Here is a 16,392-nt window from a genome sequence, read left to right on the forward strand (position 1 = left end):
AATGCATTCACTTTCTAGTTGTCACATTTTCGCCAAAGTTGCGTGAGTGTAAGAGGCAGTACAAAGGCTACGGTGTTAATATTTCATGAGCAAATGTGTTCAGTTTTACAAATTAACCATCAATATGAATATTGCATAAATTGTATACAGTGTGTGTTGTAAATGTAATTTTTGTTATTCCAAACAATGAAGGCAGGATAAAACACAACAACTTTGTACGTTAATTTTGTATTATTGTCGTACACGTAAACATCATTACATAAATAACACGAAGGGGTTTAGCGACCAATAACATGATTCACGATTTATTTTGTGGTCGCCAATGCAAGTTGAGTGTGACGACTGGAAGGTGTGAGGTTTGCTGCGTCCGTGATTTCTGGGAAATGCCTGATGATGCTGTCTGTAACCATGAGCGGAAAACGTCCGTAGCAAATTGTTAAGCGCGAGTGGATCGCTCTGCAGCGCACCGATGGTGCTGCTGGAGCAGTAATCAGCACGTTTGCTCACGTGACAACTTAATTAATTGGCCGTATTAATTGCCTGTGTCGGATGAAGTAGGGCTTTCGACCACATTTATATTACATGTCCGATAGGACCCAAAATCAATATACGGATATGTCACTCGGTAGAGGGATTCTATTTGATGCGGATTTGGTGAGATCATGACTTGACTTCATACAAAAGTCAATTACGCGGAATAACATGATTAAACTAAACACCGGAGTAAGATAAAGAGGACGAGCATTTGGCTATTGGGGTCTCATGTGCGGCGCGTTTGTAATGACAGGCGCGGCTGATCGCGATACCGCATCCCCAACGCATTCATTAATGACGAGGCTTTCTGTACGAGCACTGCAATTAGCGATCAACGGAAGACGTCACGTGTCAGAGTGTGTGCACACACCCGATGCGCCTGAACACTTGTGTCGGAGCGTGTGCACACACCCAGCAGGAGACATGGGTAACCACACAGTTTGTCTAACGGCAGGTCGCGTCCGGTGGGGTCAAGCGTATCTGGTCAGCATGGAAGAGGAGACCAAATACCATCCAGACCAGAGCTACCTCTAGAGTGGAGGCCATTCCACCAGCGGTGACGAGAACGAGCTATTGCAGGGCAGCGCCTTTACCTTTTAACTGAGGAGCGAGGGCAAACGGACGCCAAACAAACTCACGAACGAGCGAGCGTTGCGTCCGCAGGTGCCGATCGGCGCGTTTAGTACGCGTTCAAACTCCGCCAGAAACGGTCGACTGCTTTCCGACTGTTGGGCACCGGTAAGCGATTGTGAAAATGGTTACCGGTTCAAACGACCCCAGCGCGCGCAGCCAACACCGCCAGCCGTGGTTGTTTGCGGGTTTTGGTGGTTGGGTAATCGCACGTGTGCAGTCACGCACGGGACACCGTTCGTATTCATAAAAAAAGATCGTAGTAATCATAATTAATGTTTTTTTTTTTTACAAATTACATACACGATGAATAATGAGTTCATGAAATCATCTGTTACATTCATTTCAATCGATTGCTTATGGGCTTGATTTATTAACTGGCAAAGCCAAGAAATACATTCATACGGAAGCAATTATTGCGTTTGGCTGAGAATTAATAGAATCGGTGTGCGTGAAGAATTAAGGAGCGGGGCGGCGAGGTGGGGAAACGAGGAGTCGTGTGGAGAGAGAGCAGAGAGGGTGTTGAGTGAGAGAGAGTGGACAGAGAGAGTGGAGAGGGAGTGGACAGAGAGAGTGGAGAGAGAGAGGAGAGGCTTTTGACTTTTAAATAACTTTTATTGCCGCCAGCAGCAACAGCACTGGAGGCGATTCCGATATGAAATACACAGTCACCAGCAAATAAATAATCGCTATAAATCCACGCGCTGTGGCGCTAAATGCAGCGCGCACAACACGAAAGAAAAGTCACGTGGTGGTGGTGATCATCGGGCACGCCACGGTGACGAGTGAGCGCCTCAGAAGGTAAACACGAGGGTGCCGTCCACGCTGGTACAGAGAGGGGCTTGTCCGGCTCCCGAGCGTTCGAAGAAGACGCGCACATCACCGACATGTGTGTGGTACTCGTGCTCCAGCCGGAGTCGCGCCTTGAGCAGGCCCCTGAACACTGGAAGCACAGAGCAGCCGTCAGTGTCACCTTCCAGCATCTTTTTCCTCGTTCTGTACACCGCCATCTTCGCCTGAGCACAGGCGAAGTTGGCGAGGTCATGGCGCTTGTTAGCCAGGTAAGGCACCCCCATATACGAAGCTGCTGTTGTAGAAGGGCACCCCCAGTTTCCTGAAGATGTCCCCTAAAAGGCGGAACATTGGTTCGAGCCGCTGGCAGTGTAAGTACTGGTGGGGCAGATCCTCCCTGGCGAGATTCGGCTGAGCCACACGGCCGATGGCAACGTGCAGTGTGCCAATCTCCACTGGAGGTCACCACAGCGTTTGTTAGAGGAGAGAGCGAGAGTGGAGAGGGAGTGGAGAGCGTCGGGAGAAAAATTATAATTAGCACTTCTAAAGCGCCTTTTACCCGAAGCTCGCAAGGTGCGTTACAGAGACAGGGACCGAAAATATAATTAACAGTGATTAACAAAACGGTGCCACCGTAAAAGCCGAATAAAAGCGCTCATCATAGCAGCATACACAGAGTGTGGGGAGAGAGTAGGGAGATGCGTGTAGACAGCCGGCAGAGAGTGGAGAGAGATTGGATAGAGTGTGGGGAGAGGGTGGGGAGATGCGTGTCGAGGAGTGGGAGAGGCAGGGAGTGGCGAGTAACTGAGCGAGCGGCGTTGTTAACGATGTGTTGACAATGCGTTGTCGAGTGTGTTGTTGTTGTCGTTGTCGTTGTGACTTTCGGGTTATTTATGTTCAATACGCTTTGTTAAAAATACGTGCAAAGAGAAACCAATTCCCCCCAGCCATTCTCCACCGCCCATTGGACGAAGGCTTTCCCACACATTCACCACGCCATACATCACCACGCCACACATTCACCACGCCTTACTTCACCACGCCACACATTCACCACGCCATACGTCACCACGCCACACATTCACCACGCCATACGTCACCACGCCACACATTCACCACGCCATACGTCACCACGCCACACTTCACCACCCCGGCGAGTGAAGGGGCACGTCACAGCCATGGATTGCTCTCACTCGGGGGCAGTTAAAAAAATGAGGCAACCTCAACTTTACCGAAAAGTATCAACACGTTTCCGTGTCAATGAGACTGTGGCGGTGAAAGGTGACGTTTCGAGTAATTGGCCTTATTCATGGCAAACGATCGGAGAGGCCAGCGAGATGGAGTGCATGGGAGTCGATAAGAGTTGAAACTCATGGCCAACGACGGCGACTCTTATCTCGCCTATTATTTGCTATATACAAAAAGGCCATTGCCCTAAACATCTCCCAATATACATTTTTCTTTCAAGGCCACAGTGTTCTTGCGAATAAGTTGAGCTGTTTTTTACTTGTCATCGTAAGTCGCGCTCATGCGCCCACTGCCAACGCCAGCCTCCCAATAATTTGTTCAACGTCACCGTTTCGGTATCATCACCCTCAGACGAATAATACGTGCGGGGTGCGATTGTGTGGGCGGCCTCCGATTAGCACGGTCGGCTACGAACGGTGCTAATCGGTTCAGCGTGCTTACACACATACGCAATTCACCGAAATGCGGCTAAGTTACGTAGCAAGCGAGCAGCGTGACACCCGCACGGAACCGAATGAACCATCGGCATCCCGGCGCGGATGTCAACGGAGTGCGTCCAACACCGTCGCGGCGTTTCCACAATCACGTCGCACTCGCCGTGACAATCAGCCGCGCGCACTCTGGCTGCTGCGTTTGAACGCCTCCTCGTGCCCAGAATGACCGAGAGTGGCGATCGTCGCCAATCGCCGCGTGTTGCGTAGGCGCTCGACGGGCTGCTGCATCGCAGAAAAAAAAAAACCAAAACACCCCGTGAGAGATGGCGATGGCTTCGGGGAGGCCTTCAGCCAGCAGTGGATTGATCCGTGGCCAGTGATGATGATGATGATTGTGAAATTCACTCGCGACGACGAGTTTATGCCCGTGCGTCTATGCTGTGCATCTGCGGCGTTGCCCGCGGGTGCGTGCCGTGAAGGGGTCACGTTTCGGTGGTCGGCAAATCGTTGGTAGGCAACTCCTGATTGTGCGTGACGAACCACGCAGCTACGCAGCAGCGGCGGCAGCAGCAAAGACAGCGGCGGAAGCCGCGACTCGTTATAACCCGGTACTCGTTAGAACCCGGTACTCGTTGGATCCCGGTACTCGTTGGGAGAAACTACAGCCACGTGTCATAGACCCTCCGCCTGGTATTCTGCAGGTGGGAGGAGATGGCTCCGATGCATCCATCAGCGTGCACACTCCCTCGCTTCCTCCGCCGCATGAAATATGAATGAAAAACCAATTGCGCCTTAAAAACAGAAGCCTCCGGGGATCAAATTAAACGGCAGCCACGCGGTGCACGGGACTTGAAGCTGCCCCCGTGAGTTGCCGCGCGCGAGCGAGCGCCTGCGTTGCGGCCCGTGGCAGCGTCTCGGCGTTTTTCGTTTCGAGGAGGCGACGGAGTCGCCACCTCGACGCTCTCCCGGCGTCGCGCCGACGACGCGCAAGCGGAGGGGGGCTGCCACCGGGCCGTTTCTCCTCGAAAGCTGCGCAGGCTGCAGAGTGGGCTGCAGAGTGGGTTACAGGGTGGGTTACAGGGTGGGCTACAGGGTGGGTTACAGGGTGGGTTACAGAGTGGGTTACAGAGTGGGTTACAGAGTGGGTTACAGAGTGGGTTACAGAGTGGGCTACAGGGTGGGTTACAGGGTGGGCTACAGAGTGGGTTACAGAGTGGGCTACAGAGTGGGTTACAGGGTGGGTTACAGAGTGGGTTACAGAGTGGGTTACAGGGTGGGTTACAGGGTGGGCTACAGAGTGGGTTACAGGGTGGGCTACAGAGTGGGTTACAGAGTGGGTTACAGAGTGGGTTACAGAGTGGGTTACAGAGTGGGTTACAGAGTGGGTTACAGGGTGGGTTACAGAGTGGGCTACAGGGTGGGTTACAGAGTGGGCTACAGGGTGGGTTACAGAGTGGGCTACAGGGTGGGCTACAGAGTGGGCTACAGGGTGGGTTACAGAGTGGGCTACAGGGTGGGCTACAGAGTGGGTTACAGGGTGGGTTACAGGGTGGGTTACAGAGTGGGTTACAGGGTGGGTTACAGGGTGGGTTACAGAGTGGGCTACAGGGTGGGTTACAGAGTGGGCTACAGGGTGGGCTACAGAGTGGGTTACAGAGTGGGCTACAGGGTGGGTTACAGGGTGGGCTACAGGGTGGGTTACAGAGTGGGCTACAGGGTGGGCTACAGAGTGGGTTACAGAGTGGGCTACAGGGTGGGTTACAGAGTGGGCTACAGGGTGGGCTACAGAGTGGGTTACAGAGTGGGCTACAGGGTGGGTTACAGGGTGGGCTACAGAGTGGGTTACAGAGTGGGTTACAGGGTGGGTTACAGGGTGGGCTACAGGGTGGGTTACAGAGTGGGCTACAGGGTGGGTTACAGAGTGGGCTACAGGGTGGGCTACAGAGTGGGCTACAGGGTGGGTTACAGGGTGGGTTACAGAGTGGGCTACAGGGTGGGTTACAGGGTGGGTTACAGAGTGGGCTACAGGGTGGGTTACAGGGTGGGTTACAGGGTGGGCTACAGGGTGGGTTACAGAGTGGGCTACAGGGTGGGTTACAGAGTGGGCTACAGGGTGGGTTACAGGGTGGGTTACAGAGTGGGCTACAGGGTGGGTTACAGGGTGGGTTACAGGGTGGGCTACAGGGTGGGCTACAGGGTGGGTTACAGGGTGGGCTACAGAGTGGGCTACAGGGTGGGCTACAGAGTGGGTTACAGGGTGGGCTACAGAGTGGGTTACAGGGTGGGCTACAGGGTGGGCTACAGGGTGGGTTACAGGGTGGGCTACAGAGTGGGCTACAGGGTGGGTTACAGGGTGGGCTACAGGGTGGGCTACAGAGTGGGTTACAGGGTGGGCTACAGGGTGGGCTACAGAGTGGGTTACAGGGTGGGCTACAGAGTGGGTTACAGGGTGGGCTACAGGGTGGGTTACAGAGTGGGTTACAGGGTGGGCTACAGAGTGGGTTACAGGGTGGGCTACAGGGTGGGCTACAGAGTGGGTTACAGGGTGGGCTACAGAGTGGGCTACAGAGTGGGTTACAGGGTGGGCTACAGAGTGGGTTACAGGGTGGGTTACAGGGTGGGCTACAGAGTGGGTTACAGGGTGGGTTACAGGGTGGGCTACAGAGTGGGCTACAGAGTGGGTTACAGGGTGGGTTACAGGGTGGGTTACAGAGTGGGTTACAGGGTGGGTTACAGAGTGGGCTACAGAGTGGGTTACAGGGTGGGCTACAGGGTGGGTTACAGGGTGGGTTACAGGGTGGGCTACAGAGTGGGTTACAGGGTGGGTTACAGGGTGGGTTACAGGGTGGGCTACAGAGTGGGCTACAGAGTGGGTTACAGGGTGGGTTACAGGGTGGGTTACAGGGTGGGTTACAGGGTGGGCTACAGAGTGGGCTACAGGGTGGGTTACAGAGTGGGCTACAGGGTGGGTTACAGGGTGGGTTACAGAGTGGGCTACAGGGTGGGTTACAGGGTGGGTTACAGGGTGGGCTACAGGGTGGGCTACAGGGTGGGTTACAGGGTGGGCTACAGAGTGGGCTACAGGGTGGGCTACAGAGTGGGTTACAGGGTGGGCTACAGAGTGGGTTACAGGGTGGGCTACAGGGTGGGCTACAGGGTGGGTTACAGGGTGGGCTACAGAGTGGGCTACAGGGTGGGTTACAGGGTGGGCTACAGGGTGGGCTACAGAGTGGGTTACAGGGTGGGCTACAGGGTGGGCTACAGAGTGGGTTACAGGGTGGGCTACAGAGTGGGTTACAGGGTGGGCTACAGGGTGGGTTACAGAGTGGGTTACAGGGTGGGCTACAGAGTGGGTTACAGGGTGGGCTACAGGGTGGGCTACAGAGTGGGTTACAGGGTGGGCTACAGAGTGGGCTACAGAGTGGGTTACAGGGTGGGCTACAGAGTGGGTTACAGGGTGGGTTACAGGGTGGGCTACAGAGTGGGTTACAGGGTGGGTTACAGGGTGGGCTACAGAGTGGGCTACAGAGTGGGTTACAGGGTGGGTTACAGGGTGGGTTACAGAGTGGGTTACAGGGTGGGTTACAGAGTGGGCTACAGAGTGGGTTACAGGGTGGGCTACAGGGTGGGTTACAGGGTGGGTTACAGGGTGGGCTACAGAGTGGGTTACAGGGTGGGTTACAGGGTGGGTTACAGGGTGGGCTACAGAGTGGGCTACAGAGTGGGTTACAGGGTGGGTTACAGGGTGGGTTACAGGGTGGGTTACAGGGTGGGCTACAGAGTGGGCTACAGGGTGGGTTACAGAGTGGGTTACAGGGTGGGTTACAGGGTGGGCTACAGGGTGGGCTACAGGGTGGGTTACAGAGTGGGTTACAGGGTGGGTTACAGAGTGGGTTACAGGGTGGGTTACAGAGTGGGTTACAGGGTGGGTTACAGGGTGGGCTACAGGGTGGGTTACAGAGTGGGTTACAGGGTGGGCTACAGAGTGGGTTACAGGGTGGGTTACAGGGTGGGCTACAGAGTGGGCTACAGAGTGGGTTACAGGGTGGGCTACAGAGTGGGCTACAGGGTGGGTTACAGGGTGGGCTACAGAGTGGGCTACAGAGTGGGTTACAGAGTGGGTTACAGGGTGGGCTACAGGGTGGGCTACAGAGTGGGTTACAGGGTGGGTTACAGGGTGGGTTACAGGGTGGGCTACAGAGTGGGCTACAGAGTGGGTTACAGAGTGGGTTACAGGGTGGGCTACAGGGTGGGCTACAGAGTGGGTTACAGGGTGGGCTACAGGGTGGGCTACAGAGTGGGCTACAGGGTGGGCTACAGAGTGGGTTACAGGGTGGGCTACAGAGTGGGTTACAGGGTGGGCTACAGGGTGGGCTACAGAGTGGGTTACAGGGTGGGCTACAGAGTGGGTTACAGGGTGGGCTACAGGGTGGGCTACAGAGTGGGCTACAGGGTGGGTTACAGGGTGGGCTACAGGGTGGGTTACAGGGTGGGCTACAGAGTGGGTTACAGGGTGGGCTACAGGGTGGGTTACAGAGTGGGCTACAGGGTGGGCTACAGGGTGGGCTACAGAGTGGGCTACAGAGTGGGCTACAGAGTGGGCTACAGAGTGGGTTACAGGGTGGGTTACAGGGTGGGTTACAGGGTGGGTTACAGGGTGGGTTACAGGGTGGGCTACAGAGTGGGTTACAGGGTGGGCTACAGAGTGGGTTACAGGGTGGGCTACAGGGTGGGTTACAGGGTGGGTTACAGGGTGGGTTACAGGGTGGGTTACAGAGTGGGTTACAGAGTGGGTTACAGGGTGGGTTACAGAGTGGGCTAGATTTCGGTACAAATTGAAACCCGGAGCAACACACACGGTTATACACAAATAATAAAAGCCACCGAAGTTTAAGTGACCTATCCATGCGGTGTGAATGCCACCGCTCGCGGCACTCGGAGCCAGCAAAGCGCAACGTTGAATCATCATCGTGTTTGTGTAAAGTGCACCCAGCCGTGAAGTCTGCCAAACAGCAGAGGGAGATGCTTCTGCACTTGACAGGACACACACTCGCAAAACAACAACAGCACTGGCGCTACGCTCAACGATAATGAGAGGCACCACCGCAGGGCATCGAATGCGTTTTGGGTTTTGTGAGTGTGAAGTCTCGATGCCGGTGTGTTTGTTTGTTTGCATGCGTTTACTTATTTAGTAACTTGCCCGTACTGCCGGGTGGCCTCTCTCTCTCTCTGTGTGCGGGGTTGGCGAGCTGGCGGCGGCTGAGAGACGGGGTAAGAGCGCTCGCTTCTCCCGCACGCCAAGAAGCCTCGCGACGGCGCGCTGCAGTCCGCAACCAACGTGGGCACGGCTCATTAAAAAGTTTCACGTGGCGTGGCACCCACCACCACTCACTACCACCACCACCCAACAACCACCACCACCACCCACCACCACCACCTATCACCCACCACCCATCACCACCCACCACCCACCACCACCCATCAACCACCCACCACCACCCATCACCCACCACCCACCACCACCCACCACCCATCACCACCCATCACCACCCATCATCACCCATAACCACCCACCACCACCACCCATCACCCACCACCCATCAACCACCCACCACCACCCACCACCACCACCCATTATCACCCATAACCACCCACCACCACCCACCACCACCACCCATTATCACCCATAACCACCCACCACCACCCACCACTACCACCCATCACCACCCACCACACCACCACCACCACCCATCACCCACCACCCATCACCACCCATCACCCACCACCACCCATCACCACCCACCACCACCCAACACCACCCATCACCACCCATCACCCACCACCCATCACCACCCATCACCACCACCCATCAACCACCCATCATCACCCATCATCACCCACCACCACCCACCACCACCCACCACCACCACCCATCACCCACCACCACCCATCACCACTACCACCACCCACCACCACCCACCACCACCCACCACCACCACCCATCATCACCCATAACCACCCACCACCACCACCCATCACCCACCATCCATCAACCACCACCCACCACCACCCACCACCACCACCCATTATCACCCATAACCACCCACCACCACCCACCACTACCACCCATCACCACCCACCGCCGACCACCACCACCCACCACTACCACCCACCACCACCCATAAATTACCCACCACCACCCATCACCACCCACCACCACTCACCACTACCACCCACCACCCATCACCACCCACCACACCACCACCACCACCCATCACCCGTGCGGACGGCACAACATCCAGAGCAGCCGCAGTCGCAACAACGACCGCGCTCCGCTCGTTCACTTGGCCGCTTCACCGACATTTACGTTGCAAGGACTTTGGAGTGAATTGTTGTTGTTGGGGTTTTGTTGTTGGTGTTGTTGTTTGCACTAAAAGGCCGTCGAAATCGAGCGATGCCGCGCTAAGACATTTCAAGAATAATTTTCCAAACGCGTCCGTCGATATTGCAGGAGAATATTGCGCGATTGATTGGATGTGATGCATCGTTCGGGTCGGGTGTTGCCGTTACTCAACTCACAATTGGCAAGGTTGCGAGCTCGCAGTCAGGGGTCAACTCAACCCATCATCCCTCGGAAGTCGATAAAGTGACTACCGCCGTGTGGAAGGTCAAAAGCGCTCTCGTCTCAAGCAGAATTTCCACCGCCAGCCGAAGGCTGTCACGGGATGACAGGTGCAGTGCCATTTCCCATTTAAGCAGGGAGCCAATTTGACTACAACTTGACTTTGATCATCACCGTTTCAGTTAGAAACGCGAGCGGTAGAGTTTGCACACTGCCCAGGGCAGTTACGCGGGGCTAACTCAAGCACATGACAGGTGTTCTGAATGAGACAAAAAAAAATATCCCACACTGGAGTGTGCGGGAAATGCATTACCATACCGGTAATTGGATGTCTCATGGCAGAGGCAAATGAAACAAGAACGCTGCGGCCTTGTCAATACTCTACTCGCACGGCCATCGGAGTTACCGCATTAGGGGAAGAAAACCCGGAACGGTGGCTGCTTGCGGGGCAATGAATGAGGACGCTTAGGTGCGCGGTCATTCCACTCGTGGGCAGTGTCAGGCCCCGTCACATGAAGACTACACTCTGCATAAAGGGCCCTCATTATTAATCGTTATTTATCATTATTTATCACTATTTTTATACTGTGTAACAATATTTTTTTGTTCCTGGGTAGTAAGTGTTATTTCCTAATTGCTTCTGCCTCAAAAGGACAGAAAATGGCTATTATTCCGCACAAACGTTGCTTTTGTAACCAGGACAGTGATATTTTGAAATTTACCTATTTTCCAGAACATTCCAGATAGATTCAGTGCTGAGTAAACTTTGAGTAACTTCTGGAACATTCTATAACTTTCCAGTAATATAAATAGTAGTATAAATACAGGGTCCTTAAGCACACCAGTTCAGTTTAGTTCCAGCTGCCGAAGTGGATGCATATCTGCATTTTTCTGAGAGGGCATCAAGAGGCTGCAAGCATCCGGCAGACGCATTTTGCTATGTCTGCGGCCAATTTATCAAGACAAGAGCGAAAAAAAGTACTCTGTGGAAGCATCTGCTAAGATGTGTGAGGCCTACAAGGCATATTTCGGCATGCCTGTCGGGGATCAAGACAAACCTTGGGTACCTCATTTAACCTGCGAGCAATGCACAAAAAACTCTGGAAGGTAAGATGTACAATTGTTGCTGGGAATTTAATGTTATAAAATTTGTTTTAAAAAATGTAATTGTAAAAGTTTTTCATTTTTTAATGTTTTACAATTTTCAATGTTATTGAAAAAATATATAATCTATGACATTTTTTGCGAGAATCACTTACACATTAGTCATGGGTGAAATAAATGGATGGTACAGAGGGAAAAGAGAGCCATGAAGTTCGCTATCCCAAGAATTTGGCGGGAACCCACTGACCACTCAAGCAACTGCTACTTCTGCATGGTGGACCCTTCCAAACGTCGGACTGGCAACAATGCACCTGCTATCACGGATCCGGACCTTCCTTCATCCATCATCCCAGTGCCACACTGCCATGAGCTCCCCGTACCCACTCCTCCAGAGATAGAGCAGCCGTCTTTAGAAGAGAGCAGCAAGTCAGAGAGCGAGGAAGACGTTGTAGATCCAGATGACAATTTCAGAGGTGGAGCTGAGGAGAGAAACCCATACTCCAACCAAAAATACCTCAACAACTTCATTAGAGATCTTGGTCTCACCAAGTCCAAAACCGAGCTTTTGACGTCTAGGCTCAAGCAGTGGAACTTGTTGGATGAAAGTGTGCAAGTCGCAGATCAGAGGCAGCGTCACCAAACTTTTTGCAGCTTCTTCACCAGTCAAGATGGGCTCTGCATCTGCCACAATGTGACCAGTCTGTTCGAGGCAATCGGAATCGCCTGTAACCAGAATGAGTGGCGCCTCTTCATTGACAGCTCATCCAGGAGCCTCATAGCCGTGCTGCTCCATAATGGTAACAAGTACCCGTATCTTCCCCTGGCTCACTCGGTGCACCTCAAAGAGGATTACAACAGCATCAAGACCTTGCTGGATGCCTTGAAGTATGATGAGTATGGCTGGGAGGTCATCGGAGACTTCAAAATGTTGGCATTCATGATGGGTTTCCAAGGCAGTTTTACCAAGTTTCCCTGCTATCTTTGCCTTTGGGACAGCAGGGACACCAAGGCGCACTACCACAGGCGGGACTGGCCATAGCGGACCAAGTTCTCTGTGGGGAGGAACAACGTCAAGTGGGAGCCACTGGTGGACCCCCAGAAGGTGCTGATGCCACCACTGCACATCAAATTGGACCTTATGAAACAATTTGTCAGAGCTGTAGATAAGGAGTCGGCAGCCTTCAAGTACCTTCAAGACTTCTTCCCTAAGCTGTCTGAGGCAAAGGTCAAAGCCGGTGTCTTCGTCAGACCACAGATAAAGAAGATCCTCGAATGCAATTAATTTCCCAAGAAGCTCACTAATAAGGGGAAAGCGGCTTGGAGCATGATGGGAGACTATATTTGGGGGCTGATTCGTGAAAGTGATTAACAGTAAAATCGTAAATCTCGAAAAATTACTCACTTTTAAATCTTTTGTAGTAATTTTTGTATCACTTTAGTATAAATACATTTTAATTTTTATTCATATATAGTTTTTTTCTGACTTTATATGAAAGAAAAGACACAAATTCGGCCGTTTTCTCGTTGAAAATAGGTACATTTCAAAATATCACTGTCCTAGTCCCAAAAGCAAAGTTTGTGAGGAATAGTAGCCATTTTCTATATTTTTCAGGCACAAGCAATTACGAAATAACAGTTACTACCCAGGAACAAAAATTGTGTTACATAGTGTTATTATTTTACACGGAAGCATCATAAACCCACACGGGTGGGAGTGCCTCGCTTTACGCGATGTTCCAAAAGCCAAGGTCGGCAAGTCCTCCCTAATCTCCAGTGCGCAATTCCGTGATTTCTGACTTCCACCTTAGAAACTTGAAATGATTTGTGTAATCATTAGTATGACCACAAAACGACTATATTATTCTTCTTCTTGGTTCTTTCGGTAAAGTCACGTAGAATGGAAATAATAATAATAAGGACGGCTGCTTGCGTTGTGGCCGAAACGTCGTGAGAATGATTGTATTATGTTTTATTTTTATTATTTTATTATTTCCATTCTACGTGACTTTACCGAAAGAACCAAGAAGATGAATCCCTGCAGTCACGAAAGCTTTAAATCGAAATATATTATTATTATTAACATTTTACATTTGTTGTGTATCACGCGTCTTTACCCAGTCTCGTGGCTCTTTTCAGGAGGGTATAACCGCGCTTTCGCACTAGGAGGGCGATGATTTACTATTCGTAATCCAAATAGAGTTCTTCACGATCTAACGTCTCAAATATGGCACACGCGGACCGTGACGCCGACGCACGCTGGAATGAACGACGTCACGAAATTTCCGACGTCCACTGTGACGCAGTCGCTGCGCTCGAGACGCACGCCGCGCTGATCACCAGGGCCGCCAATCGCTCGCTTCGAACCGCGAACCTCCGCAACGAGCGCTGAACGCGAGACCGCTGGGCCCCGCCACCACACTACCCCTGGGCATTGCACATTCCCTTCCTCTTGCCTCCTCTCGTATGTACGTGTGTATGTATGCTGAACTTCTGTTGCACCGTACGCCACCAACCGTGCTAATGGGAGGTGCGGGGGGAACAAACTCGCCCCTCCACTCCGCCCTGTCCCCCCTCTATAGCCCTTTCGTGACCCCTGTGTGACCTCTATCACGGTCACTCATTCCTCAGCCCTTGAACGCACCCTGCCGTCCAAATCGCTCTCTTTCTGTGCGCAGATTTTAAAGCTGTGTGAAGGGCCTTGAGATAAAATGTGATAATGAGAATCGTAACCGAGACAAGAAGTCATTCGTCCGCCCTTCTTGACGGGAGAAGCGATCGTAGAACACCGCGGCGGTGTCGGACGCGCACGAACCTACTGACGTCTCCATCCACGCCGGCATGGCGATGGTGCGTTCAGTTTCTTGCAGGTGTCAAACCATTGACTTGCTCCGTGACCAAGCCGCGTTTGTCTCAAGCTACGTAAACGATGGTGACGACGCGGGGAGACGATTACCCAGCCGTGGATTGATCATCGCCCTTGATGATGAACAAAAAATCATTTCGGGACGTATTTCCAGTGCCTCAATTTCTGGAATATATTAAGCGTACGCGTGTATATCTATAATATGCGACTAACAAGTTGAGCTTCTTGATTCATAGCGTTTCTTGTTCTTCCCCCGCACCTACGATTTAGCACGGTTCGCTACGTACGGTGCGAAAGAAGCTCAACATGCATTATCATTTTAATTCCGGCGCCTCGCAGTCCTCGCACTCTCCTGCCGTGCTCTCATCTCTGTGCACTGCGCCAACCCCCGTGTACTCTGTGCTGGTTTTTAGTGCGGTGCCGCTCGCGTCGCACTGGGCGCTGGTTATAAATAGCGGACTGCTGCTGCTGCTGCTGCGGTACGAGGATGGGTAAAGCGTTGCGAGCAAGTAGCTTCAGCGATTTTATTCTTTTTTTTTCTCACACCGCCGTTGCCACGTAGGGCTCATAGAATAAATGGAAGTGTCATGTTTTGAGCCAGCAGCGGAGCATGTGGGACATTAACACCCTGGCAAGCCCCGCGGTCCCAACCGCTCGCAGCGACCTCATTCCCATAAGTCCGTGCCCTGCAGATGTGGCTTCGGTTGGGCAGTGGAGGAGGGGGGGGGGGGTGGTGATGACGGCGGTGGCGATGCCGGTAGCTTCCACGATTGAATAACTCTTCTAAGACAAACAAAAAAAACCTGCAGCGCTTCGAGCTGTGGCCACCTGCGCACCGCATCAACTCGTCTGATGCCGCGGCCGTCTGGGAAATGAGCGAGAGAGGCGGAGATTCGCGCTCCGAAGAAGATGCCGGCCACGCACCTCGCCGTCCAGGGCTGCCCATCTTACCAGCTCGACAGCCGTTCGTGCGCACGTCAGTCCACTGCTGGATGAGGGCTCTCCCCCCCCCCCCCATGCCCGCGCTGGCAGTGAGGGTTTTTTGTCGTTTGATGTTTTTGTTTTGCCATACTTCACCACGCTGGTGAGCGCGGGTTGCTGAAGGCAGCGGAGCACAGATGTGGGTGGCACAGAAGCACAATGGAGTTCTCAGAACTGCCCTCCGGCGCCCATGACATGACCCCGCGACCCCGTGCCAACCTCTGTCTGTGTGCGCGTGGTGGTCGCCCGTCCAGGTGCGATGTGGGCTCGGACGCTGCATGGCGGCGGAGATCTGACGATTCTGGCAAATCGCCCGATGATGCCGGATGATGTAATTACCAGCGCAACGACACGGTGCGCAAATTCTAAATGTCGTGGATTTACTCTCCAACACACCGGTGGGCTGAAGTAGTCAACTATTTGGCGTTTTGTTTACGTGGCAAATCCCCTTACTAATTGGCTGTGTCGGGTGATGGAGGGTTTCGACACATTTATACTTACGCGATCTAACCCAAAAACCTTTATTACGAATTATATTGGTCGCGAAAGCCTGCTTACGTGTTCAACTGATCTTGACGAGATCGGTCGCGTGGCGAGCGACTTGGTCAAACTGCCGCGTGTGCTGCCAATGGACGATTTGAAAGCACGGGGCGGTTTGTGCCATCGACGAAGGACTGAGAAACAGAACGAGTAGGGTTTTTAATTTATTTATTTAAAGCTTTCGTGACCGCAGGGATTCATATTCTTGGTTCTTTCGGTAAAGTCACGTAGAATGGAAATAATTAAATAAAAAATTATCATCATCAATCATCATCAGATTATGATGACTGCTTGTGTTGCAGTCGAAACGTCGTGAGAATTTTATTGTTTTATATTTATATTATTTTATGATGTCTCTTCTACGTGACTTTACCGAAAGAACCAAGCATACGAGTAGGGGGTTATTGAGACTCCCCCCATAACTGAACTTGGAGCAAACCGTCACTATTCTGTTTGCAAGGTAAGCGACTCTGCAGGATGACCGGCACGGAGCGGCTCTGCCCGGCAGGCTAAAGCGGCCCGGGGTCGCTGGGGGCCGCCACCCCAACGAGGGGTCAAGAGCGGTGGACGCGCGGGGTGCGAGATGCTCGTGGGCAGACGGACCGGGAGAGCGAATCACTCAGCATGCACGCGCGCGCGCACAA

General features: G+C 52.8%; 1 protein-coding gene across 6 annotated transcripts in view; it reads right to left on the reverse strand.

Moving 5' to 3' along the window:
* LOC144723595 (uncharacterized) overlaps window positions 1-16,392 on the reverse strand; it is a 128,352-nt gene that overhangs the window by 31,983 nt on the left and 79,977 nt on the right. The window contains exons 6-8 of one of the 6 annotated variants that reach the window (XR_013586230.1): window positions 8,839-8,958; window positions 3,802-4,688; window positions 2,010-2,100 (exon numbers count right to left, since the gene is read on the reverse strand). The exons of 2 other annotated variants lie outside the window; for them this stretch is intronic. Coding sequence is in view for 2 of the 4 variants with exons in the window: in XM_078602452.1 (XP_078458578.1) it covers window positions 1,877-2,107 (231 nt within the window). In the remaining 2 variants the exon portion in view is untranslated. Of the gene's footprint in view, window positions 1-212; window positions 2,108-3,801; window positions 4,689-8,822; window positions 8,959-16,392 lie in introns of those variants that run through there. 3 more of the 6 variants (XR_013586233.1, XM_078602454.1, XM_078602452.1) reach the window with 3 other exon arrangements.

Source organism: Lampetra planeri, chromosome 18 (assembly GCF_965212315.1).
Source record: "Lampetra planeri chromosome 18, kcLamPlan1.2.h2, whole genome shotgun sequence".
NCBI classification, from domain to species: domain Eukaryota; kingdom Metazoa; phylum Chordata; class Hyperoartia; order Petromyzontiformes; family Petromyzontidae; genus Lampetra; species Lampetra planeri.